This window comes from Eupeodes corollae, chromosome 2 (genome assembly GCF_945859685.1).
Source record: "Eupeodes corollae chromosome 2, idEupCoro1.1, whole genome shotgun sequence".
Classification (NCBI taxonomy): domain Eukaryota; kingdom Metazoa; phylum Arthropoda; class Insecta; order Diptera; family Syrphidae; genus Eupeodes; species Eupeodes corollae.
Window position 1 is genome coordinate 98,760,766 of NC_079148.1, and position 27,778 is coordinate 98,788,543.

General features: G+C 31.6%; 2 protein-coding genes across 3 annotated transcripts; one reads left to right on the forward strand and one right to left on the reverse strand.

The window, feature by feature from the left end:
• Nucleotides 1–288: 288 nt before the first annotated feature.
• Nucleotides 289–11,406, forward strand: LOC129946381 (peptidoglycan-recognition protein SC2). Its single transcript, XM_056056538.1, has 5 exons — nt 289–745; nt 5,673–5,927; nt 6,001–6,182; nt 10,668–10,812; nt 11,065–11,406. Exons 1-5 carry the CDS (start codon nt 739–741, stop codon nt 11,268–11,270), a joined length of 795 nt encoding a protein of 264 aa, XP_055912513.1. The 5' UTR covers nt 289–738; the 3' UTR covers nt 11,271–11,406.
• On the reverse strand, nt 11,307–27,208 carry LOC129946380 (alpha-tocopherol transfer protein-like). Of its 2 annotated transcripts, none has more exons than XM_056056536.1 (2): nt 26,943–27,208; nt 11,307–12,542 (listed from the first exon to the last, which is right to left on the reverse strand). In XM_056056536.1, the coding sequence occupies exon 2, from the start codon at nt 12,531–12,533 to the stop codon at nt 11,508–11,510; it is 1,026 nt and encodes a 341-aa protein (XP_055912511.1). In that variant the 5' UTR covers nt 12,534–12,542; nt 26,943–27,208; the 3' UTR covers nt 11,307–11,507. The 2 variants fall into 2 exon arrangements, with proteins under 2 accessions (XP_055912511.1, XP_055912512.1); XM_056056537.1 differs by lacking the exon at nt 26,943–27,208 and adding an exon at nt 12,698–12,893.
• Between the last annotated feature and the right edge of the window lie 570 nt (nt 27,209–27,778).

Consider the following 27,778-nt stretch of genomic DNA (forward strand, 5'->3'; position numbering starts at 1 on the left):
GTGAATGTCGTTAAATTACTAATAAATCTTAAGATGAAATCTTTTTTTATACAAGTTAACTGTATAAGCTTTATGGCTCATATGTCGCCCCCCCCCCCCCGGATCGTCAGTTGGTCAAAAGTTGATGAATTTTGTGCTGCGTTTTTGGATCTTTATGACCCCTACGACTCCTACGACTCCCCTCCTCTGGATCCTGGCGTGTCAAGTTAGCTAAAGATGAGAGGTTTGAAGCGGGAGAAGTAATTGCACTTGTCTTATGTATTGCTTGCAAGCAGAACATATTAGTTTCTTTGCTTTAGTCGATTAACTGAAACGAAACTTTGTGCACGTTGTCCTTTTTACAAGAAAAAGTGTGTGTCTTGTTTTAAACAGTTTAAAAAAAAAAATATTTTATTTTAACGTTTTTGAATTTCGTTTCAAAATTAAAATTATGAGTATCTCTTTCATTGGCTTTGCCGATCACAATTATATTGTAAGTGTGTGAAGTGTGAAGATTGATGTGTGGATAGAAACGGGTCCGGGTCCAGATTAGAGATTCCCAAACTACTAGCTGCAACTTTATGATCATCGTCTTGGTTGCCTTAGCAGGCAATCCATAACCAAAGTCAGCCACAAATAGATGGAGAAAATTAATACAACATTTTAAGACCGAAGTATACCAGCAAAAGCCAATATTCAAAAAGGGAGCAGTATCAACTCTAACAACGGTTTCTAAACTTCCAATAGAATACTGCAAACATGATAGGTACATAAATAAATTGATGCACAAATAAAAAATCTTTGTATATGTCTTGTTCAAAATTCTAGACAAATTTGTATTGCAAATTCTCAAGTCTTAAGTAAAATAGGGTTTTTATGTACATACATATATTAGATATTATGTTTTTATATAAAGTAGTCAGTGTAAATTGAATTAAAACCATTCAAAAGTAGACAAACATTTCTACAGTCTTATCTCAGTAAATCTACCAGCGTTCTGAAAAGGTTTCTTTTTTCAATACGTACTAAAAACAAGGAATATGTCGTTTTTGGCGTTTACTTTTGATACTTCACCTCAAGTTTCTCAAGTTAAAAAACCTTAAGAGTATGGAAGTTTCATGCAAGAACGGATCTCGAATTTTAATCAGGGAGGGGAGGGTCGGTTCACGCACTTACTAAAGACGAGTTTTTGAAAATCACTTAAAAATGTTAAAGGAGACTGGTAAAATTAAAACAACATAACGTGTATCTTAACCATACATTAACATATTTTAAGGGCTGAAATGACAACTTAAGTATTAGTTTATTTAACAATACTGCTGTCCAGCAAGATACGGACTAACTATTTAATTTGGACGACTCCCTACATATAAAAGCATTCCAAGATTCCAACAGGATTTTTGTGCGTTTTACCAAAAATGTTAGAAATTGTGTTAAAAGGTAGCTTTTTTCATAAAATTATACAGTCCTTTACGAAACGTAAGATGCTGATTATGCTCATATGTTTTAGATCGTTAAAGAAAAATTCTCCTAGGTGATTCTTGCGTTTTTGAGCTAGAACATGCTATGTACAGAGAAGGTGAAGAACTGTTTCCTCCTCTTCCTCGTACATACAGCTTCTGTAAAAGTCATTTGAGGATACGCCTAGTCTCGTGGGCGTCCTTTCCTATAAGACAGTGTCCGGTTATGACACCTATTATCGAGCTTATATGCGATCTGCTTAGAGAGCACCTTGATCGCCTTTAATCTAGTGTTGGCCAGATGTTTGTTGTGACCTGACACGTGGTGATGTTGTCCCACCTGGTGTTTGCCTTCTTCATAGCGTCTTGCATTAGCAACAGTTTACAAGTAGCGATTATTATGCCAGCATTTTCCAAACGTGGTAGGATGGGCTGTACTGTACTATTCCTGGCGAGTTCATCTGCCTTATAGTTACCTTTAATGTCTCTATGGCCCGGCACCAAGCAAAGGTGAATATTAAACTGTTGTGCCATCTCCATTAGAGATGATCGACAGTTATGGACTGATATACAGTTTGTAGGGACAGAGTCCAGAGATTTGATAGAGGACTGACTATCTGAGAAAATACGGATATCAGATGTTGATATCAAGTTTTCTTTAAGCCAGGACAAGACTTCTTCTTATCGCCAAAAGTTCAGACTGGAACACGCTACAATGATTAAGAAGGCGAAATGAGAGACTTAATTTCAGTCGTTCAGAGTACACAGCTCCACCAACCCCTTCTTTTGTTTTTGAACCATATATATAAAAATGGATTGACTCGTCTTCCAGGAATGGCCTAAAAGAGTCAATAATACTTAAAAATTGTTTAGAGAAAAATTGTTGATTTCTTGACTCTATAAGGAAATAAATGCATTTAAGTACATTTTTTTTCTAAAAATTAAATAAAAACAATTTAAGGTAAACAAATAAGTTAAGTGCGTCACTCACAAATAACACGTTGTAAAATTTCGTTTTCATTTAAGTTTTCAAAGCTTTTATATTAAATAAGTAGATATGAAACGTTAATTATGTTTTTCAGTAAGCCCAATTACTTTAACGAGAGCTCAGCAACTTATCTTATTTAATACAAATTAGCTGTATAATATTTTTGGCTCAAATAACCCCCCCCCCCCCCTGGATCTGCGCGATTGGAATAGATCTGGATTTCTGAACTATGTTATGTACGATAAGTTTTGAATTGAAGGGAATTTATACGAAAATTAAGTAATATTTTCTCACAAGGGAAGGTTATTGACTTCATTCGACCCCAATCTTAATTTATGTTATGATGTATTCATAAAATATTAACATTTTATAAAAAAAGATACATTTTGCTGTTTCTTAGAAGACTTTTAAGATGTGATCATCACTGAGATTATTTTTCTTTCTAACAGCAGAGCTAATCGACTTAGTCTTCTTTCCGTCAAAATTGTTTTAAAGAAAAATAGCGACTACGGGATAATTACTTCGAAAAGTGTCGACAAGTTTTTAATATACGCTTTTTTAAAATGTTAAAGAAAGCTAAAAGGGGTTATTTTGGAAACACAAAGCTTTGTCTTCTATTTATGTACATAGATACGATCCTTTCAAGTCTCTTACTTAGTTTCTGACAACTCTAATTATTTATGCGTTTTCATTTGAATCTATATGAAGAAACCGTGAGGAACCTTGAATTTAATGGCTCCATAAATATAAAAATAAATTGGGTGGCGCAATAGTCCATTTGGGAACTAGGGCCTAGTGACTGACAACTCTCAACAATTCCTGTGTGCGAGTACTGTTGTGAGGGATGGAAGGGACCTACAGTTTTAAGCCTAATCCGAACGGCAAATTTGAGAAAGCACTTTTCTTGACAAGAAATACTCTTGGAGAATTTGTCAATTCTTCGCAAGGTGCAGTACCCGTGAAAAGAAAAAGGCAGGGATCGAACCCATGACAGTCCAACGCACTAACCATCATGCCACGGGTACTACTATTTTAATTCAATGGCTCCGAAATTAACTATTGATTTTAACTATCTACAAATATTTTTAAAATACCTGTTTTATAATTTTTCAATGTAGTTCAGAAACTCGATTTGACAGCCTTTTTTAAGTTAATTTGTTGTAAAAACAAAACCGTGCATAAATATTTATTTTTCGAAGACTATGTAATGCCAGGGTATCGATCGCCCCATTATTAGTCAGCCATGTTATGAATTTCACATTAATTTTTTTTGGTATCGTGAATTTTGCCTGAACGAAATTTTAGAATGAATAAGATTAGAAAGAATAAGATTTCTTAAAGCCCAAAGATGAACTTAGCAAATATTTAAACTTTGAATAGAGTTAGGTTTTGGAAGATATATTAGCTCATGAGGGAAAATCTTTATAAAAACAATTATCGTTCATGTGAAACTCTAAGAAAAGCTGTATAGAAACAGGTACATATGAAAACTAAATATGGTAGGGTTATTGAAAATTGAGCCTTTGCTGTAGCTAAAGTTAGAACTTTACATCTTGTTTTTTTTTTTCAATCAATCTAAACCTTTTTTATTTTTTAAATTAGAATTTGCATACGCGTACATTTTAGAAGTGAAATCCATATATTTTGACAAGCAATTGGGTCTGCAGTGTTATGATCTTTACTTTTTTAATGGTGGGACAGAAAATTCAAGAAATTGCAGAGGAGGAACAGAATTACATATGTGAAAAAATGCATTTTGTGTTGAATCTTTTATTCATATAAAAACATTGAGCCCAATATTATATTTTACATATTTTCTGAGTGTTAGAAATCATCTTTGGGAATTCAGCTTTTGGTAGTGCTCTATAAAAATCTAATTTCGTGGAATTTAAGAACAGCTGTTTTAAATTTTTTTCAACGCCTGACCGAATTCTTTAAGTTTGTTCTCACTCACTGGTGACATGGATTTTAAAGGCGGAAAGTGAGTCAAATCGTTCTTAGTCATATAGTTGTAAAACAGTTGTTTTTTAATGATTTTAGATAACCCCAAGTCTCATTCATAAATTGGTCCTTTCCTTGCAATTCTGTATAGTATAATTCTGCTTTCGAGTGCGTGAACTATAAATTTAAAAAAATTTATTACGGGATATGTCTTTGTAGCTAAAAAATTTTATAAGATAGTGGTAAGTAGGAAGAAGGCAAATATAATTATCACGAGCCATATACCTACTCTTCATTTAGAATCACCGTTGGGGCCGAATTAAATGCTTTCGCGGACCGAAGCTGGCCCGCCGCCGTCGGCCATAATTGCCCATCACTGGGTTAGAACATTTTTAATTTTGTAATTAAATTATCAATCATCCAATAAACACGTTTGTTGATTTATTTTAGAGAAAAAAATCAACACATATTATATTTCAATTTAAAAAATAAAATATAAATAAAAATAAACAATAAGGCCATTGAACTTAAAACTTGCTCATATGTAAATCTATAGCTGTCGGGCCAAAAGTTGTTTAATCTTTTTTTATGTAGCATAGCAAATTTAATGAAAACAAAATATTTCTAAAATTAAAAAAAGAAATACATTTCTGGAGAATACTTCCTTGTTGTGCCACCCCAGCTAATATACCTTATATGTACATGAATTAAAGATTGTCTTTTGCAGCCTTATCTAAATTTGTTGGGAGCACTCACCTGATAAAAATTTGGCATAATGCACCTTACATAATAGTAACCTTCATACAGTATTTTATCTATAATTTCATTTGTTATTTAGATAGGTACCTACCTACTTGTTTTATTTTATTTGTCGTAGGTTCAAATTGAGATTGAGACACAAGTACATAAAGCACTTCAGACAACAGAACACAAAGTCTAAACAATGATATTTAACCTACATATAAAAATGCAAAATGAAGAAGACGTGAAAAGATAAGCCCATATTTCAGAAGAGAATGTGAAGAAAGCAAATATTTATTAGATGTAATTAACGATAAGAACAGTACAATTTTTTTTCTGCAATTCTACTTTTCAATCTTTAAAGAATTTAGTGTGATACGAAACACTTACAGAAAGTTTCTGCAATGCAATGCCGTTTTTAACAAATAGAAATGTTACTGAATTAGTATCATTTTTCACGAAACACGATCTGAATCTCAATATCTTCTCACCAATATCGCTTATTTTTAAATTTAGTCTTGGTTTAAATTTATTTAAAAACCTAAAACTTTGTCATTTTAAAGCGGCTCAAATTCAAGGCTCAACTCCGAATAACGATAGTGAGGCCAGCAGCACAATTGTCATTACAATCGAGGCAAATGAAAAAACTCCACTTTTGGGTGGGCCCTGGAAGCAAAATTCATCTTCAGGAAATTACCCACAAAAACTTAATGGCAGTGGGCTGGAAGACTTAAAATTTTGTGATCTCCGAGTGCTTGGTATAGCTGTATTATTGGCTGGGGGTTTTACGATTGCAACCTATCTTCTGGTTACGGAATGTAAGTACCATACAAGAAATCTATCCACATATTTCCACAGAGATAGAAAATGATCTTGAATGATTCTTTTTAGCTCGTCTACCAACAGCACGTTTCGCGTTGGATCTGGTTAACCGCGATGTTTGGAGTGAAGCAGTTATTCCTTTGGGTAGGCTCCTTAACGATTCGAAAGTTTTGCATATTCTAATGGTACAAACTGGTGGGCAAATATGTTTGGAACTCGAAACCTGCATGGATATCCTCAGAAATATGCAGGTATTTTAATGTTTGTGTGTGCACTGAAAAAAATAACGTGATGTTATTGAAATATTTTTACGAGTGTTCACCATATAATATCTTCCCACTTTCATACATTCTAAATATTATGTTTGTGACAAAGTTTTAAGTAAGCTAGAAAAATAATCTAATGATCAGCGAATTGCATATTTATATTTTTTAATTTACTATCCGAGGAATCAATAACAAGTCAAAACAAATTAGACAATCAAATTTTATTTTTTTTTCTTATTATTTTCCAACAAGACTCTTAATTTCAAAACATAATCTTATGGTTTCAAAACATAATCTAGGTGTAAGGACTGAGGAATTGATCTCCAAATTTTTACAAAAATGTCAAATTTATGTTTTTTTTTTAAATTTTTTTACTTTTGTATTTTGAAATGGAATTGACCAGGAATGCTCGTTGGTACATACTCCAACTCAATTTCACTTGTATTGTCAACTACAGAGTTCTTTTATCCGAAAAAAGATTTTTTAATTCAGACATTTATACAGGGAACCAGGGTCTAGAGACTCACAACTCTCAACCTGTGTGCAAGAAATTTCAGGAATGGAAGTGCCCTACAGTTTTTATGCCGAATCCGAAATACTATTTTAAAAAAGGCACTTTTCATGACAAGAACTACTTTTGGAGGATTTGTCAATTCCTTTCAAGAAGCAGTACCCTTAAAAAAATATGTAGGTCACAAAGGCAGGGATTGAACCCAAGACGTCATTATTATTATTATTGATTTTCTATCTAGTTTTTCTAGTTTTTAGAAGCTCAATTATGAGTTTATATGCGTCCTTAAGGCTTTGCAAAATACGTTTTAGAGACGATTCTGTGTTTAGTGGGATTTAGGGTTAAGCCATCATGAGTTTATATTTTTTGTATATACATCACGATAAATTCTAAAAATGTTATAGCTTTATCAAGCCTTATTAAGTATAAGCCTCAAAAATCAGTAGAACTATTTCTTTCTTTTATTTTATAAGTCTTGCACACACTAAATGAATATTTTGAAACCCAGATTTCTTGTTACTTATGTTAATAAGAAACCAAGGTGTGTTTTTTTTTGTTTATTTTGTAACCCAGGTTATTTTGTAACCCAAGTTAAATTGCAGCCCAGCTTAAGACCAAGTTATTTTTTTCAACGCAGGTTATTTTTTAACGAAGGATATTTTTAAGACATGACAATTTTGACCCTGGTAATTTTTAACCCAAGTGATTTTATAACCACTATTATATTTTACCCTTTTGATTTTTATTGGAAAATTTAAACGAGAATTAATAAATAAATAAGCTACACTTTCATCCAGGCTGACGAAGCATTCAATTTATTCAATTCATATTACTCTTATCAACAGAAACTAAATGATTGTCCAAATGATCGTCCTTTTTCAATTTTTCAAAGCTTTTGGGGCTTAAAGCTTAAAACAGTCTTTTTAATTTTATTTGTTCCACGTTTTCTCAAGAAGTTTAATTTTAGTAATATTATATTCATTAAAAAAAAGCAGTAATACATTATGTTTCTTACAAATTTTCTATGGAAAAATCACCCCAAAGTTAAAAAGTTTGCTCTGGCAGAATAAAATGGGAAATTTTACAATTTAGATATCTTGAGACTGGCCAAAGACATCAAATGTATTTAAATGCAATTACAATTTCTAGTGTTTCTTTAAAAATTAAGACCCGACCGAAGTTTATGTCATTATATGCACTAAACACGAAATTAACGTAAAAATGGACCTTTTCTTAATTCATTGACAACTGTAACTAGGTAGGACCAGGGTCGGAGAGGGGCCCCCACAATAGAGACTTCGGAAAATTTGTGTTTCAAATTCCAACTAGTAAACACCAGTAAACATCTTTTCCTTTGCTATGTATTTTTTTAGCTGGGAAAGGCAGATGGTAAGTCTTGTTCATCTGCTGTTCAATTCTTTGATTTCGTGCAGAATTTGCACACAGCCAGTACAGTGCGGCACCGAATTCTGATTGAGATAATATCGGAGAAGAAAAGCGGTAATTTTTTAGTCTTGAAAAACCTCAGCGACACTCGTTGGTCTTGTCGATCTGAAGTTACGAAAGCCTTAGTCAAGGGCTATTCGGAAATTGAATAAGCTCTAACTAGCATATCTTCCAATAAAGTGAAAAAAGACATCGTGAGGAATGAAGGAACGCACTTTCTAAAGAAGATAAGTAGTCTCGAAACCGCTTTGTTTGGAACATTTTGGAACGATATCTTGGAGCGATTCAACACTACAAACAAGATGTTGCAAGATCGGAAAATGATTCTTGAATCGACAATGCGTGCACTAGAATCATTGAAATCATTCGTGGAATCCAAACGAAATGATTTTGATAAAAACGGGGAAGCAGCCGCATAAGAACGATAGAGGTTGCATCCGCTCGATTACGGGAAAGCACAAGACGCAAATCTGTCACCTAAGGAAAAATACAAATTATAAGCCTTCATCCCATAATATTAGCCTTTGACCAGCTATCCGTTTCTCTTAAGATTGCATGCCTATGAAGCTGTACGTTCGAAATTTGGATTCCTGAATCACATCGAGAAGATGGATGCTAAAAATCTGAACCCAGCAGCAGAGACATTGGTGAAAGTGTACCCGGATGACTTAGAGCCTAGTCCTGGTAATGAGTTGGTTCATTCATTAACTAATACAAAAAGGAAAAGAACTATGGAATAGATCAATCGCCGGAACTATTTTACTACCAAATTCTCGAAAATCAAAATTTCAGAGCTACATTTCCAAAACTCGAAAATGCATTGAGAATGTGTTTGGTTTCAATGGTAACAAATTGCACTGGAGAGCGCTCATTATCAAAAATGAAAATTATGAAAAATAGGCTTCGAACCACGATGGGACAAACCCCTATATTGAAGCTTTCTCTCCTGAGAATTGAAAGCGATTTACTCCAAGAACTGGATTTCAACGAAATCACCAACGATATTTCGGCGAAAAAAGCTCAAAAGGTTCCGTTTGTTAACCCTAAAATTTAATTTCAGATAATTCGTTTTTTTTTTTAAATTGAAAAACACGAGTGAAAAAAGTGGTTTACTTTATTTTGAAAATAATTTGGGGCGAGGGAGCCTCTGCTCCTTTATTGCCACGAGGCCTCTGGACTTCTTAATCCGGCCCTGGGTAGGACTATATTGTTAAAAAAATTCTTTTAATAAAAACCTACAAATCTCATACAAACTTGCAGATAAAAGTACATACATATGTCTCAAAATTTGTCCTTGAAACATTTGTTTGACCGGTATAACTACCTGCTTTATAACTTTTAAAACAAATATAAAACAAACATTTTGACAGTTCCTCGTCCTATTTGAAAAATTCTTTTCCATTAAAAAACGTTAAAGTGAAAAAAATCCTTGAATTATAAGGTAAAAGTTAGGTTTATTATCTTTTTAAATGTGTACAAAATAAAAGATTTATCTATTAATTGAGAAACCAAACTCAACTTTCTATGACTTTGAAAATTTGAAGTTTTTAATGAAACAAATTTAAATTTAAGGTAGGTGATCAACTTTTTAAGTTTATTAAGCTAGCTGCCTTTTATTAAATAAGAATGAAATATTTATATGTTTACTTGCCCATAATATATCGAAAAACATGAAATTAACTTAATAACACAGTTCAAACTTTTTAAAAAGTTTAACATAAAAAAACGTTGTTTTAAAATCAAATAAAATAAAATTACTAACATATGAATTTAAGCAACACAAATTTTAAATTTCGTTTTGTGATGAATGATGTTTTTTGAGTTACATACATAAGTCAGTCTTAGTTTTAATGAGCGAAATGTGTTTTTCTTATTCACTCAGACTCTCGTTTATCCATCATAACCTTTTCCTTCTTTCTTCTATTTGGAATGATCACAATCGTAAGTCTCCCGGCTAAAAATTTAATTTCTAGTCTAGATGTTCCTCAAAAAATAATTAGATGACACCTTATTCGAATTCCATGAAAGTACTATGGTTTTCACAAACTATTTTTTATATACAAAGATCGTACACAAATAAGAGTAGACTTATGAATGTAAATTAAAAAAAATTGGTAAAAATTCCTTAAGATCAGATGCACGAATGTAAGCACTTCTTTCACCCCATTTTCAATAATGAAGTGGATTAATATAAAAACAAAATTCATTTTTGCTGGTACATTTATTTATTTCTACTAGCTGCTTATGGAAATGAAAATAACATTTTGCTCTCATTTCCGTGAATCTGTCAAACTTCACGACGCTAACGCCAATAATGCGGCATGTTGTTGCCCTAAAAGTTTCTACTCCTGAGAGTGCTATGGTTTTATATACAAACATTTATGATCATAAAAAAGTGAAGTTTTTCAACACATTATAAACAAAATTACAATTCGCATTGCTTCAGAAAATTTTAATTTTTTTGAAAACATATTTGCTAAAATTGTGTATTAACGTTTACTTTGCGTTTCCAGAAGTCCCAAGGAAATGTGCACAGTGAAATACCTTACAATTTCCTCATTGGCGGTGATGGTCAAACTTACGAAGTGAGGGGATGGAATCATGAGAGTGGACTGAGTATCTTGCCACAACAGTCATCTTTGGTAATTGGCTTCATTGGTAAGTTTATTTTTTATTATTTTATTTGCAGCAAAATCATTTCATAGCTTAAGAGTAACCATAACCGCCAGCATAAGACGCAAATGACTCTGTTTGATGTGTAATCATATTGTTACACAACTTGAAACAATAAAATAAAAAATGACTTTCGTCTGAGGTCTGAGACTAATGCTTGACAGCTTCCTTATTTGCAACTCACAATAATTCACAGTTCAAATGAATTAAAACTGATTACGAGTTTTTTGTTTACAGGTAATTACACTTTCGTTCCACCGACTGACACCCAGTGCACCAGTGCTTTGTCTATTGTTAATGAATCTATGCAAAGGAAGAAACTTCACAACTCCTATCAAGTTTTCGGACTGAGGAATCTATCAATCTCACACTTTGACGGCGAAGCGCTCTTCAATCGTATATCGAAGTGGCAGCGTTTTGTTACTCTATTGAATGTTTTGTAAACTTTTTTTATCGATGTCTTTTGTGAAATAAATGTTGTTTTGATTTCAATAATAGAATATTTATTTTATTAGTTTATTAAATTAATTTCTAAAACAATACACATTATATTTTATGAAGATTCAGGATAGTATGTTCATGAAAATGGTTGATTGGTACAATCTTAATTTAGCTAGTGAACTGGCTGAAATACTTTTTTTTAATTTAATTTAAATTCTTATGGTAGGGTTAATATTATTTTAATCAATTTCTAATTTACGGAAGCTCCCAGCAAGGGATTCAAAGTGGGCTACAAAATTGGTGCCATTTTGGTTTGCTTTGTCTGGATTTCGGCTCGTAGTTATTCCTTGGTCACTTAGCAATTTCATTTCGTCCAATCGCAGCAAACAATCTCTTTTCTTGGCAAGCTCTAGCTTCCAGGATTCTATCATTTCACTCATGGGTATCTTTCCTCCTAGTTCGAGGGGTAGACAATCTACGTCCATATGCTTTGGCAAGTCTTTTTCGCTTACGTAGCAATTGAGTCGGTTCTTGATTTTGGTACTCACTCGAGTCTTGACAAAGTCAATTAGCCATTTGAGAGATGCAGGAACATTGACTAAGTGAATTTCCTTGTGACGCATTGGCAGCGACTGTTCACCCCATTTGAAAACTCTGGCGAATTCTGTTGGATTCCAATTGGTCACATGTCCAGTAGTGATGCCTGAAAAGTCTCCAACGTGCGTCAAACCGAGTATCTGGTTTTCGTGGTCTTCCATCAAAGTTTCATAGGTTATGAAATGCGCCTTCGCTTGTTCTACGCTCGAATAGATTTTTGGATTGAAATGTCTAGCATTAATTATCACAACACGACGTCCTTGTTTATCACGAATTGGCGAGGTAAAAATATATCCAGCCGAAATGATTTCATTTAGTCTAGGTCCTAGAAAATCCAGGTCATTTGTCATGTGAGGAAATGTTCTGCGTAGATTCATGTATTTGAGCAAAACTTGCTGAGCCATGGGGACGCTGAATTTTTTCACACGTAGGAATCGTAGCAGAAAAAGGTCATCGAAACGGGTGTCTTGAATATCTTCGTTTTTTTCCATCCAACTCCTCAATTGCTGAAGACATTGTTCTCGCGATAATTTGTCTTCACGCAATTCCTTTTTGGCAATCTGCAAAAGTACTTCTGATAATTGGGAATCATTGAATTCTCCCTCAGGTGGGTTGAGTATTTCCGATCCAATCAGTTGTTCACCGGAAGTAGCACGGGTTGAACCCATGGTGAAATTCTGAAAAAAATAAAACAAAAATAATATATGAATAATTTTTGCACAGACAATTTAAATTATTGTTATATTGAAATGTTGTGTTCAACAAATGAACTGTAGAAGTAAAAGTTAAAACTTCACACAAAGAAAGTGCACGTAAAAAAAAGAAATATTACACGAAAAATCAAGTTGGAATTCTTGTTAATCTTTCTGCAAGACAAACAAATGTTGAAATTGAAGAGTTAAGAAGGTTAAAGAAGTTGCGTTCTAAAGCGAAGCCGTCAACTGCGATCCTGTGGGGTACTCGCAAAAGATTGATACGATTAAGTTCAAGTTTGACCGAGAGACAGAATAATTTAAGCACACCAAATTCTGTATTTACTAAAATAGAATTTTACTGAATAATAATTTGACTTAAAATATTGAAATAAAATGAAAAGAAAAACTATAAAAATGTAAATAAATGTTTGAAGATACAATAAAACCTACTTTTAACCTAGCTACAGAATACGGTCCAATAAAACAAAATTCTAATTTGTATTTATTTATCAAAATGGTTTAAAATTATAAAATGTGGGTCAAACTTAAAGAAAAAGTTTAAGGAAAAAAATTCTAAATTATTCAAATAACTTAAACAAACAAAAAATATCCCTAAACAAAAAGTATCATGAAATGTAAATTAGGCTAGGTTTTTCTGCTTGTGAAACTTAATAATTGTTTCTTTTTAAGCAGGTTAAAAAAGAATAGATTATTTAAAAAATTAACAAATACTATAGAGGCCGTTGAGAGGAAATACTCACTTAGTGAACACAAAGTGATTAGGCAAAATTAAGATTAAAATTAATTAAATTTAATCCAAAAAGTTGTATTTTAAAATCCTTCATTAACGTAGTTTTCTAGTAAGTAAGTTTTAATTTTTAAATCAACAATTGGCGTATAGTAAAATCTATTATTATATCGTTGGGAATGATTATTATTTTATTTTGTAATTTAAATTTATTTGTTAGTTATAAAAATCTGCATTTTTAGTATCAAATTATTCATCTCTATTGACCCTAAAAAAATCACTAAACAAGTTTGCGGCATAATTTTTGTGTTTAATGTTAAAATTACCATAATATTGGTACAGCTACATACATTTGTATTTTGTTGTTATATTTTGGAAACAACAACATTTAACAATTAATTAGTGTTTTTTTTTCGAATATAATATTAAAAAGGTTATTGAACGAATATATTTTCCTGAAAAATAAATGTCATGCATTATATCCTTAATTCATTCATTTATTTATTATTGCTTAGCTATGAATATGGAACAGCATGTTTTTTAAATATTTGGTCACCAAAATATTTGTATGAGTCAATCTATTTAATAATTCAATGCGTGCATTTACACATAATGTTTAACTTAGATAAATATGAGTCATCAAAATTTTATTTTGGGTTGATAACAGAAGGCAAGCTAAATATTAATGAATGCATTCATTATGGACGAATGATTTGATTCATATTTCATTCATATTTAAGCTGTCTTAAGATTGCAAAAATCAATTCGTTCGGAGTATATAAAATTAAGTTTGTAGGAGGCAGTTAAATGGTACGTTAAGGGGATCATCTCATGTGATGGGTTCAAAATACGGTAGTAAAGGGATTTTTCACAATTCGAAGTCGTTTTAAAGATAGGACTTCGGGGTACTAGAAAAGATAAAACAAATAAAGGAATCGTTGGAAAAGAACCAGGTAAACTTACTGATAAGGTTATTCATTAAATTTGTAATGTAGGTTTTGAAGGTAATTTGAAAATAATATCGATTATGGGATGCCCTAAAGGCCGCGAAGCCCATACTTATGTTGAGAAACGTCATGAAAAGCGAATCTCACGATCTGAGCGGCGCGTAAGTGATGCCGTTAACAAGCGAGAATTGATTCAAAAGCTGAGCAATATGCTTTGAAAGAGTTTCAAGAAGAAGAGGAAAGAACACTCTATGGACCAAGTATCGCCGATTGAAAGGTAAGTTGATATTTTCATAGTTAAGTTAAGAAATTGAATGGAATGGATTCAGCACATGTAAACTCATGAAATGAACTATCGACAAACAAAAATATCAATTTTTTGTAGCAAAAAAAACGAAACATTTTTTGTTTTGTGGAGGAAGTGCGAGCCCATTTTTTTTAGGTGGAGTTGTTCACACCGGTGTAACTTGTGTTCTTTAAAATATTTTTAATTCAAATTTTATATTTATACTGTCGAACTAAGTTAATGAATGATAACAAACTTAATAAAGTTGTAAACCCTAAAAATTCCTTAAAATACAGGCCGTCACATAGGATGACCCCCTTAAGTATACATACGTGGTGTGGGCAGACTTAAGTTTCTTCTATTAATATTCCTAAATGTATGTAACTCAAAAAGTCTAAATTTTTACCTTGTCTATATTTTAATCGATTATTCTATAAATTAAAAAAAACTACACGTCGACCTAACAATTTCCGTTTAAATGAACGAAAAACGAAACTTATAAACAGACTCCTGCAACATAAGTTCAAAATATTACAATTTAGGTATAGTGGGTAGGTTCAGTCAACTGCATTCTTTGAACGTACATTTTGACCAAATCAGCTAGTTAGTTTTTCAAGTGTCATAACTTTCAAACCTCTAACTAAAGTTTATCATATAAAATCTATCAAAAACATAATTGTCCCCAAAACACTCTTCAAACATGGTTAGGTTAGATAAGGTTAAAGTGGCTGCGGATTCAGAATCCATACACTTAGGCCAAAAGAAAAGGCTCATTGTGATACCACATGAATCTAGAGAATTACTTCTTACTAGTAGAACCATTTTGAGCTTATTATAAAGCGAAGAAGATATTTGATATCCTTTTAAGTTCACTAGTTCACTGGGATTATCTAAAGACTTTGCGTCTTAGTGAAAGAGTAGGGCAAGTGCCGTACAGCATACAGCTCCTGCAGAAGTCATTTGAGTCTACACCAAGTCGTATTGCTTGTCTGCCTATAAGACAGTGTCCCGTAAGGAGACCTATTAGGGAGCTAATATGAAGTCTGCTTTGGCACAGAAAGTCTTTAGAGCGCTTTAGGTCCAGTGAAGGCTATGTGAGTTTTGAGGCTGCGCATGTTGGTAAATTGTGCCATCTAGTGTTTTTTGTCGCAAAAGCTGTGTCTTTTAGCAGAAGTTTACATGTAGCTATCGGTATACCTATCTTCTCCCTTTCAGGTGAAATAGGTATGACGTTTCCATTTTTAGCGAGTTCATCGGCTCTTCAATTTCCTGTGATGTCTCTGTGGCCTGGCACCCAACAGAGGTGAATGTTAAATTGCTGAGCCATCTCCATGAGAGACGATCGACAATCGAGGGCCGTTTGAGATTTGGTTGAGACACCATCAAGAGACTTCATAGCAGCCTCTTGATAGTTGACATCACGTTTCTCTTAGCCAGGAGAGAACCTCTTTGATAGCTAAAATTTCCGCTTGGAAAACGCTACAATGATTAGGGAGGCGGAATGAGATGCTTATCTGAGTACACACCACTACCAACTCCCTCATTTGTTTTGGATTCATCTGTATAAAAATGGATGCAATTGTCATCCAGGAGTTTTTATCTTCTCATTCATCTCTGGATGGAATGGATACCTGGAAGTTTTTTTCACAAATTGGGGTTTAGTAATAGTGTAGTCTATGTACTTTGGTATAGAACCAAAGAGGTTCAAAATGATGGAGTGCCTTACATTGTTGTTGGTCCATTGAGATGAGGCGTTCAGTCTTATAGCTGTACTCTCTGCCACTTGTTTGCTGAATATTTCGAGGGGTGTCAGATGGAGGAGAGTGACTAACGCTGCTGAGGGTGTGGTTCTCAAAGCCCTGCTTATGCAGAGACATGCAGTGCGTTGTAGTATGTTACTTTCTCCAGTGCAGTCCACCATACTGCAACCCCGTACATAAGTATTGGTCGAATGACCGATGTGTATAGCCAATAGGTTATGCGAGGTTGAAAACCCCATTGGCTTCCTATGGCTTTCTTGCAAAGGAAAAGAGCTACTGTAGCTTTTTAACTCTTTCATGAATATTAGATTTCCAACTTAATTGTTTGATCAATATCAGACCAAGATATTTGGCTTCATTGGTAAAAATTAGTGTTACACCTTTTATTGAAGGAGGTACAATTACTGGGATCTTGTATTTCCGTTTAAAAAGGACGTGGTCTGTTTTTTGAGGATTAATACTAAGTCCGCAGTTATCAGCCTATCTAGTGAGCACATTGAGTGCGTTTTGGAGGAGGTCTCTCAGTGTATTAGGATGGTCTCCTGTGACGGCGATAGCAACATCATCGGCATACGTAACAACTCTGTAGCCTTCCCTCTCAAGAGTTATAAGTAGTTCGTTAACTACTATGTTTCACAAGAGAGGAGACAGAACACCACCTTGCGGAATCCCTCTACCGACAGACCTTTTCGTACAAAAAGTCCCCTGATGATCTTGCCTTTTAGCATTAGATTAATCGATTATTCGACGTTTAGGGTCGTCATAGCAGAAGTGATATTGGATGTTTCAACGTTGTTGAAAGCTGTTTCTACCGATTTCCCTTTGCAGTAAGCATGCGGAGGCATCGATAGTCTCTTATCAATGCTATTACGTACATTTATATCAATCAATTGTTCAAGAGTTTTGAGAATGAATGATGATAAGCTAATTGGTCTTAGATGTTTAGGGTTGACATGCGAGCATTTGCCCGCCTTGGAAATGAAAACTACCTTTACTTCTCTCCATCATCCCTGAGGTATATAGACCAGATCTAGACAACTTTTGAAGATCATCTCAATGATGGGCAAAGTTATATCAATGGTAAGTTGTAGCTCAGCTTGTACGATTTGATCTGGAGCTGGAGATTTATAAGGTTCGAAACTATTCAGAGCCCATGTCAATTTTCAAGCATGCTACAAGTCGATTACGATTTGTATTTTGTATTTAAAAAAAATATATGTAACTTATTTCTTTTGAATGAAAAATTATGATTAATTGTTATTTTAACATAAGTAGACTTGGGAGATTTTACTTGACTAAGTTTCCAGTCAACTTTTTAAGAAATTGGTCTCAATTGGAATGCCGTTTTTTGGCGGCTGTCGATACTAGAAACTTGCCTTAACTTTAAGTCTGAACCTGCCCAATATCATGCTTCGGTGTTTGCAACAACAACACATTTAAAGTGAGTAAAATGAATATACAATTTTGTTGGTACTTGTATTACCAATGAAACATGTCTTGAGATGCAAAGAATATAATTTTGCTATGGACTAAATTTAAAGTATACTCTTACAAAACCTTCTTAATTCAAGAATGGGCAGGGAACTTGAAAGTAAGCCAAGCTTCTAGTATCTGGTTGGCCAGCTGCCAAAAAAAACCTTCCAATTTAGGCAACTTTATTGGAAAGTTAGTCAAGAAAAATCTCCCTAACAATAAAGTCAAGTCATCTTTCATTCAAGTGGAAGCTGAGCCTTACTACTCTATAATTTATTTATTTTCCAAACATTTTCATTTAATATTTTGTGTAAAAGTGTTTCTTTTTAAATTGGAAAAGAAATAAGTAATATTTCTCTACAATACAAAAGATAAATCGTAATGGACTTGTAGACTTGTATGGGGGGTGTTTTGTAGACAATAATGTGTTTGGTAGTTCTTTTACTATGAACTTAAAGTAGAGGTTTGTGAAGTAATTTCTGAATTGGAAATTCATGACACTTGAAAAACTAACTAAAAAGATGAAGTTGACTGCAAATAAAGTCCCTTATGTTGTCAGAACCTGCCCAATCACGCAGATTATACAAAATTCTATTCTATTCGTAGAAATCAAAAGTCAATATTGACATTTCTACAAAAAAAAAAATTAAAAACTCCTTCTTCATGTTATATAATCAGCATAAATAGTATTTTAAAACAAAAAACCTAATTTACAATTGTTGAGTGTTTAAACCACGTTTTATGTGATTGTTAAAAAACATGAAGTTGCCTATCGTAGATTTGTCATCGATTTCTACTGCTATCTTAAAACTATTACAAAAACAATCCATGATCTTTTTCTAAATTTGTAAGGATTTTACCAGCTATCACAATTTAATTTTAGTGAAATTTTGTTATATTTCAAGTCAATACAACTTTTTTGAAAGTTTTGTTTGGCTATGCATCTGATGTCCATACTTTGAGTAGCCGCTTGAAGAATGTATGAAAAAGTATCAATTGCATTCCATTGCAAATATAGTTCAGGATATGTCTCTTTAACTCCTAAAACTTCTTTTTCTTATCCTAAACTGTCAATGGTACAGTTTCTTAACCAAAACAAGAAAATGTTCAACTTGCTAATTGACAAAGTGTTCTTGCAAAACAAATTTATAAGCTAAAATTGTAAACAAACATTAAGCACAATTATATGCATAAAACCGTTACTTTTTTAAATCTAAATTACCTCCCTGACCTTGAAATATGACTAAATGATAACATACTGTTTCAATGACAAACAAAATACATAAATTTACTACAAATATGAACATACAAGAGCCGCAATGATTTCAAAACTTTACATTTAATAGAAAACTCAACAAAAAAAATTAAACTTCTCAGAAACCGACTCTAAGCAGCATACATAGCTTTATTTTTGATTCATCAAGGTCAAATAGGTTAAGCATCACAGTATGAATCAAGCCCTAGAGTAGGAATTACATATTTGAATACCCACAAAATAGATTTAGTTTCTTTCAGCAAGTGTATACAAATGTGATGGCTCCAACTAAAAAGCCACACAAAAAGCCACCAATCTTTTCGTTCGTCATACCAAACCAAAATCTATTCCAAAAGTATGTTTGCGCGTGTTGCTTTTGAAAGCCAAATTGCCTAATTTACCTCGTAAAATTCATATAAAGCTTCAGATGAAGACAAGACTCTAGCCTAAACCCGTTTGGACCAAATTGAGTTATGCCTGCGATGCGGAGCATAACATAACAAAATAATTGCATAACTTTCTTCTTGTTATAAGTTTGTTTGTTTTTTTCGTTGTTATATTTCCCATCGCCATCGTTTAGCCTTGTATGATCTCTTCTTCGAATTCGACTTAGACATTGCAATGATATGATGGAGCCATGTCGAGCGGTTTAGGTTTAAGTAAGAGGAGAAAAAGCCTTGCGAAAAATCATATTACAACTTTTCATGCTTTATTACTCATATGATACAAACGAAACTTTATAATGGGCGTACTAATGGATTTCCTTCAAGCAAACAATGAAAAACGAAATAGCTGAATTGCATCTATACTTATTTGGAGTAGATACAAACATACTCTTATGTATCTACTCGTATATCTATTCGATGAGCAATATATAATAAATGTATCTTTTCTGCAAAATATAATAAAAGTTTGTCCATCGAGTGAGCTCTGTATATTTTGCAAATTGCAGAAATCATGGTCTTGAACTTATTTGAACGCCCGTTTTTAGCATTTTTTTGTCTGGTTTATTATGACTACATAACGACAACAAATGTATTTACGTACTTATTAAAATTTCTTTATTTAAATTGTATTTTTGTTTTTTGTGCTTTAATTTTAATTTCGTAAATTAGCAATTATGGTGGTCAATGAGAAAAATGTTCATTGTCACGAACAGCTCTATTTTATTTTCACTGCTTTTCCAGAGTAAGGTCGCAAAAGTGGTCAATTTTCTTTTCAGTTTTATTTTTCAAATAGGTCAGCTGATGTAAAAGGGAAAACAAAAAAGTAAAGCTTTCAATGTCAAGACAGTCTATATGTATGTATGTTTGACATTTAATACGTCTATTCAAACTTTAAAAATTTTAAAGGGATTTAAACTATAATCTTGTTCACGTCACGGTGTATTGAGCTTTTTCAATTGAATTTATTTTATTGCAACCAATATGAAATAATGCTAACGTAAATAAAATCTTAAATTGCAGTAGATTTGGTAGAAGAGTTTTTAATGAAGGTGTCTAAGGGCTTTGAAATGTCATATGTTTTTAATAGACAATGAAATATGAACATTTTGCCCTATAATATGGAAAACTTTGGCAAGCTATTGGTTAAGTTGCATTTATGTGTGACAATTTTAATGGAGACATTCACATAGAAATTCTACTTTCATAACATCCATTCTTTAATGTCTTGAAATAAGGCTTCATTTTCATTAGCCTGTTATGAGATATCTGTCATTTTTGAAGGTTTATTTATTTAATTTATTTGAAGTTCAATCAAATTTGACACTCTTTACAAATCAGCCCAAAGAAATTTCTTGGGCTAAAATTCGTAGGTTGGGGAAATTGAGTATGCGAATAGGATTTAGTTGAATTTCGTAATTTTTTGTAAAATTAGACTGTTTTAGGAAGGTACGCGAACGGACTTAATATTGTGTTAAAATTAGTTAAGTTTTTTTTTGCTTGGCTCTTGGCCTACTGTTAAGAATATTTTTTAATGTAACAATGATCATGAAAAACATTTCCAAAATGAATAAAAAGTTTGAAAGTATTTCCATGTAAAGTAACTTAGTTATCGCTAAAAAATCATCGTGATATTTCGTTTTGCATTCTTTTATTTTGTAAGTTAATTTTTTCTTACACAATGAGAAATAGCACAGGGCCCTTATTATGAAATACGAAACGAACGGCAGAAAAAACGAAACCCAGAAAACTCATGGAGTAGAGCTTTATGAGAAAGAAAATGGAATCAGGAAAAGTTACCAGCCAAAAATGAAAAATGGTATTGTTTTTTAAACGCAACTAACTTCACACCTATTTACAAATGTCAAAATGTGATTATTGGAAAAGTTTTAAGTTTTAATTTGATTTGCATTCGGTTTCTGGTAGAGGGTGAATATCAAAGAGGAACCGGACAGGATTTCCTTGTTAGTATGGCATAGTAAATAAAAATACGAGTATTATGTTTTTACGACTCTTGTTTCTCAAAGTCGCAATTTTACAAATACGCGCTTCTGCAATCGTTTTTCGTAATCGCAATTTCACAAATACTCCGTATTAAAAACGATTATCGTTTTTCATAATAACTTCCCAGTAGAAAATGTATTAATTTTGACAAGCGTTTGTAACTATTGTGACGAGTAACTTCCGTTATGGGGATTTCCATGGTCAAATTCAGATTTCCTTCGAAAATTGATTTTTTTGTGGGGACACGATTGGAATTGTTTTTTTGTATGTCATTGTATTAGTTTAACGTCATGTGCATGTTACCGAGTAAGGTATAACTGTCAAATTCCCAGATAAACAAAATTGGTATAAAGAGGGGCAAACCTGCCGAAAAATCCAGATCTCGAGACAGATCTGGAATAATTGATTTATTTTACTAAATTCCAATAAAAAAAATATGTGCAACTTGAAACCGCCGACGAGGAAACATATGAATCCGAGTTTTCATCCTACAGTAAATTTTCTAGTCAAATCTATTTATATTACAAACACTGTAACCAAAGTATAAAACTAAAGCTTCTGTACTTCTTCAGCTTTAAAAAACAAAGTTCACAACTCTAATTCGCTAAAAATTGATTCTTTTGGAATAGTTAAGAAAGTAACGATGAAAAATTAATCAAATCAAATGATTTATTGACTCAAAATTGTTTTAAAAGTATACAGATTTGAGATAATAAATTCCAAGAAAATATCAACCAAGCCTTAATTCATTTTGCATTTATAATCTTTTCCTTAGTTACTAAAGTAACACTCTCTTATTAACAATAAGCTGAAATCGTTAATGTTCCTTAAATAAGCATATAAAATGCATTATGTACACTATATTTCTAATTAAACATCAGCCATAAATATCATCTAAAACAAAAAACTTCGAAAAAAGTGTAATGACAAATAAAATAAATGATGTTTGCACTTTTGAAATGTTACATGGAAGATTTTTTACTCATTAAGTGGAAAATATTGTATAAATGTTTGTTAATTAAAGGCGTCTATTTTATTTGGAAACATTAACACTTATGTGTACTTTCATTCATACAGCAATTAATCGAATGTCAATAATCGATCTTACTAGTAATTTGATTTTATTTGCAGTTGTTATACAATTTTTGTAGTTCTACAGTTTAAGAAAAGTCGCTGGAGTGAAAATTAAAGTAAATGTTTATTTGTTTGTTCCTTGAGATAGTCAAACATTTTTGTATCGAAAATTCCCCTGAAAATGACATACGACTTTTATACCAATAATGCACATTGCATTTTATGTTCTCATCTTCTTGTGAAATGACATTAGAAATGAGAATTAAAAAGAAAACTTCGATGGATTTGAGTTGGTTTTTATAATTATTTCAACCACAGAGATTGTTTTAGACGATTTGTGTAATATATTCACTATTTGTCTTAGCGTAATATATACACTGTATGTTCAAAAAATTACAACGCAAACATTTGTTAAAGTGAATTTGAATTAAGCCTTTTAATTGCTCTGTCATATTAGCTTTTTTTTTCAAAAATACATACCGTTTTAAACAGACTCGTTAACATTTTCAGAAATAGGTCTTTAAACGTGGTATTCCGTTTAAACTAAAAACCGTTCTATTTATTTCATTAGGTCGTTATTTTATGTAACCCTTTTGCACAGATTTGTTTTAGATTTAGAAATTTGAAGTTTGTCACGATAATTGGACTGAAAACTGAAAAAACTGGAAGACCCAAATTTATTTTTTTTAGCTTTATTTGCAAATAAGAAAATCAACAAACATCAAAACAACATATGTAATGAATGCATATTCACAAAGTTAACAAAATAGAAAGGTTTAACTTCAAGTCCTGACTAACTTTAAATAAAACAGTGAGTCAGATGAGGTATTTCCCAGGTAAATTAATTAAAATTTATACATACATACATACATATGTATTTAGGTGCCTTTCTGGGTCATTGATATAATGCTATAAAATGCCTGAAAGCTGAGAAATAAATAATATGTAAATAAATACACGATAATTTTGATATCTGGTGGGTCAGCAAGAGCTAATTAGTAAAAGCTACTTATGTAGATTAATGAAAATACACGTTAATATGCGCCAAAAAAGTCTGGCCCTACGATTGAATTGAATTAGAAAATAATGCTAACTTTAAATTTAACTAGTTTTGATCTTTTTTCTTTTAAATTCTAACAAGAATAAAAGTAGCTTAAGGAAAATAGTTTGTTTTTATCTGTGAGAAGTTTCATTTTGAAAAAAAGAGGCTAGGATGCAACCCTCACTGATAACTTCCCTGTCTGTCTATTTGTCTTGCTTAAAAGTTTGTTGGTTTTCGTGTTGGGTTAATGAAGTTGTCAGTTAAATTATTTAAAAAAAATTTAAAATGACCAACAATATTTTTCATAGTTTAGTTTGAAAATCTAGTTTTGTTAAATAGATTTTTAGTCGAAATCAAATTTTTACCAATTTTAGTAGCATTTCTCAAATTTTTACAAAGTGGATGAATAAAATTAATTTGAGAGATATCAAGAACCGAACATCAAATTTTACCAAATTTGCGTAATATTTTTTGAAGATTTAATTTTTTTTTATGAAAAAACGGACTTTTGGATTTTTATAAAAAAAAGCTACTGAATATTAAAACAATATTTACTGTGAAATAAAAAAGGTTTGAAGACAATTTTTAATTTTTGAAAAGCCATTTGAGTCGAAAGTAAATTTTTACCAAGTTTTAGTGTTGTTTTTTTAGGTTTTTATTTTTTGTAAAAAAATTGTGAATTATATTTTTCTCAAAATTTTACTTAATGTTGACACCAATATTTTTTCAAAGATACAAGTAGTTTAAAGCCAATTTCTCAAAGTTTTGAAAAGATGTTTGAGTCGAAAATTAATTTTTACCAACTTTTATAAATATTTTTTTATAATTTTATTTGTTGTAGAATAACTGTCAATTCGATTTTTCTTAAAATTTGTTCTAATATCAAAAATAATAATTCTTATAAGTTTAAATTAGTTGAAAGCCATAATCTCAAATTTTTAAAAAGATATTTGAGTCGACAATCAGTTTTTACCAACTTTGAATTTCTTTTTTTAATTAGGTCTTTCTCAAAATTTTATCGGGTTTCTAAAACATTATTCTTCGTTGCACCAAATTATTTTGGAGATGAAATAATATTTTAGTCGTAAAATTTTGGAAGTGACACATTTTTTTTAGTTTTTTTGATTTATAAAAAAAAACCATTAACTGGATTTTTTTCTAAAAATATAATTGCTTTGTATCACGCTACAATACATAATATAAAATTTAATTCAAGTCTTTAGCGGCATTGGTTTGGTTCATGCGGTATTAAGGTTTAACCAAAATGTTCATCATTTTTTTAGACTGCTATGGTAAAAAAACCACCCACGCAATTTTCTTGAGAGACCTTTCTGGATGTTTTTTTCTTATTATATGTATACCAACATTTATTTGAAGTCGATATCTCTTCTGGTTCTTGAGCTATGGACGGCGAACGTAACGACGTAAAGACACGCACAGACATCTTCCTAAAAATCTTTAATTCCGACTCTAGGGACCTTAAAACGTCAAGAAATGTAAAAATTTTGAATATAACAAATCGGACCCATTACAATAACTTCCTATGGGAAGTTAAAAATACGGAAATTTTCAACAATAAATGTTTATTTTATTGTAAAGCAGAAAGTATGCCATCGGAAAGAATATATTACGTGAATAATTCGCACATTTGCGGGTTCCTCGATTACTTCACTAATTTAATTTATATGACCTTTAATGAATTAAGGAGCATCGGGCTTCAAAAAACAAGATCTCGGTGGCCAATTATAATCACCTCTTCGAGAAATAACTCTGCCAGAAGCTTTTGTTTCTACTACGAAACTCAAACTGACATCAAAATATTCACCATTTTTGACGAACAATTTATTTGTCAAATGTCAAATTGCTGGCTATTCGAAACTGAACCTCTTTTACATACGTCTTATAGGTTGGAAAAACCTTGATTATGTTATTAGTCTCACGAAATATTCTAATATAATTTTTGTAGAATAAACTTGCTAAATTTGTATGTAAATATTACCTTCAAACTTTTAAATATTATTTTTTTTAAATAATTAAACTTTTTTAAACTACATAAATAATAAAAGCAACGTTTTCATAATTTATGTCTTATCTTATTCTAAAGTATTTTGAACTTAAGTTTTTCATACACAAAACATTTATTTCTATTAAATAAAAATATATTTACACATACTATTCACATTATTTAATTTTAAAATATCATTAAAGCGAACTTTCAAGCTAAAAGTGATATAAAATTTAAACTACAACATATATTTTATTGGTTGTAACTGTTAGACCTATTTCCTTGATACGTAGTGTATCGTATATTTAAATAATTTTAAAGAAAGTTTAAAAAATCATCTTACACTATTGATGATTGTGAGTCAGCAAAATAACGCAGAGTTAAATAATCAAAGTTATAAAGTTAAAAAGGAAGTGCTGATACTTTCATAACATGCTAATGTTAAATTTATTAATTACTATTTTCGTATATGTACCTATAGCTACCTTTTTTACATTATGTGGTAGGGGCGATGGTGGTGCCTTAAAATATCGCCTGATTGATCTAAGTAATTGCATATTATTTTCAAATCAGGGTAGGTACATATATACCCACTAATTTGTAGGTAGTTGAGTGACTTGTTGCAAATCAAAATAACAGGATATTATTTACGTCACGTAAGTTAGAAATAAATTATATGAATATCGAGTTAATTATTTTTGCAAATGCAAATGACAATTTAATCAAAACTTGAAATATTTTTTTTGTGAATTTCAGTATCCTTTGTTTGTTCACTAAGTACGTTTTTTCAAACGAATATTCCAACTTTACTAAATGCTCTTCGAACATATCTACAACATAGATACAAAAATAAGATAGATGATCATAGATTCATTTTTAAGTATTTTTTTAAGTCTTGCTTCTTGCTCTTATACATACACAAACAACACCAATCTCAAAGAAAGCACAAAAAAAATAATTAATGAATGGTTATGAAAACTTGTAAATTTGATTTGATTATTATGATTCCCTCTTTTGATCTCCAATCTTAGATCCCACATAATTTTATCCAATTGAGTGTGATGAGCGATGTTTATAGGTAGGTATGTAGTATACCCTTTTTCACTTTCTATCCACATTTTTAAGTTTTCATTTCATTTCACTTATGTAACAATTATTGCAAACTTAATTAAATTGACCGTTAATTTTAATTCTGTAAAATGTTGAAATCAATTGAAGGCTCTTTTCTTTTTTAATGCGAAGGAGTTTCATCACGTTTTTTTAATAAGTTTTTAAAAGTTTGTGTATGATTTTTTAACGATAATAGAATTTAAGCACTTTTTTAAATTTTAATAACGGTACCTACCTTGTATGAAGTTTTGTTTTTAACTTAAAGTCGTGGCACAACTAGCCGAAGCGTACAATTTATGTTTTTATTTTTGGTCTAGGTTTATATTTGGTGTCGGTATGGTTTTATCAGCGTCGTCGTCGCGCAGTTAATGAAGCTGTCCAACAAAGATGCGAGCTGCTGGAGAAAGATTGATTTTTTGAATTTTATATGAACTTGTCTTTATATCTGGACGAGGAAGCTGCGGTAAATGTAGCTCTGATGCCGGATTGACAATAACCGTACGACTCGACGAATGAATTTAAAATGAATCTGTAAGCATTAAAATGCCACCTAATGTACAGCGAGTCTTTTGCTGCTGCTGTTGCTGTTCGAAATGGCTAAGACAGAGAGCTAAAAGAAGAGGTATATGGTTGTTTGTATAGTATCTCTTGTAAGAAACTTGTACTTAAGTAAGGTCCAACAAACTTTTTAGGTATACTTTGAGTGCATTCTACGCTTTTTCCCACCTCATATTAAGTTAACTTTAGTTAAGTTAAGATACGTAGATTTAAACGGTCAATAGAATAAAAAGCATTAATTATTTTTTTTCTTTTTCGTTTTAGATACCTACAACGAATATGCGTCAAAAGTAAAACAAATAACTGTATAGTATTGTTATATATGTAGCTTAACAGACAAATTTAGGTATAGTTTAAAACAAAACTTAATTGCAAGTTGAAAGGTTGATTATATTACGTTATGTATAAGCGTTATCTTTATTTTTAATATTTGGCATTGAATTTATAACGAAGAAATTGCAAAGAAAAAAAAAGAATCTTATTTTGAGTTAATATATAAGGTGTGTCTTGAAA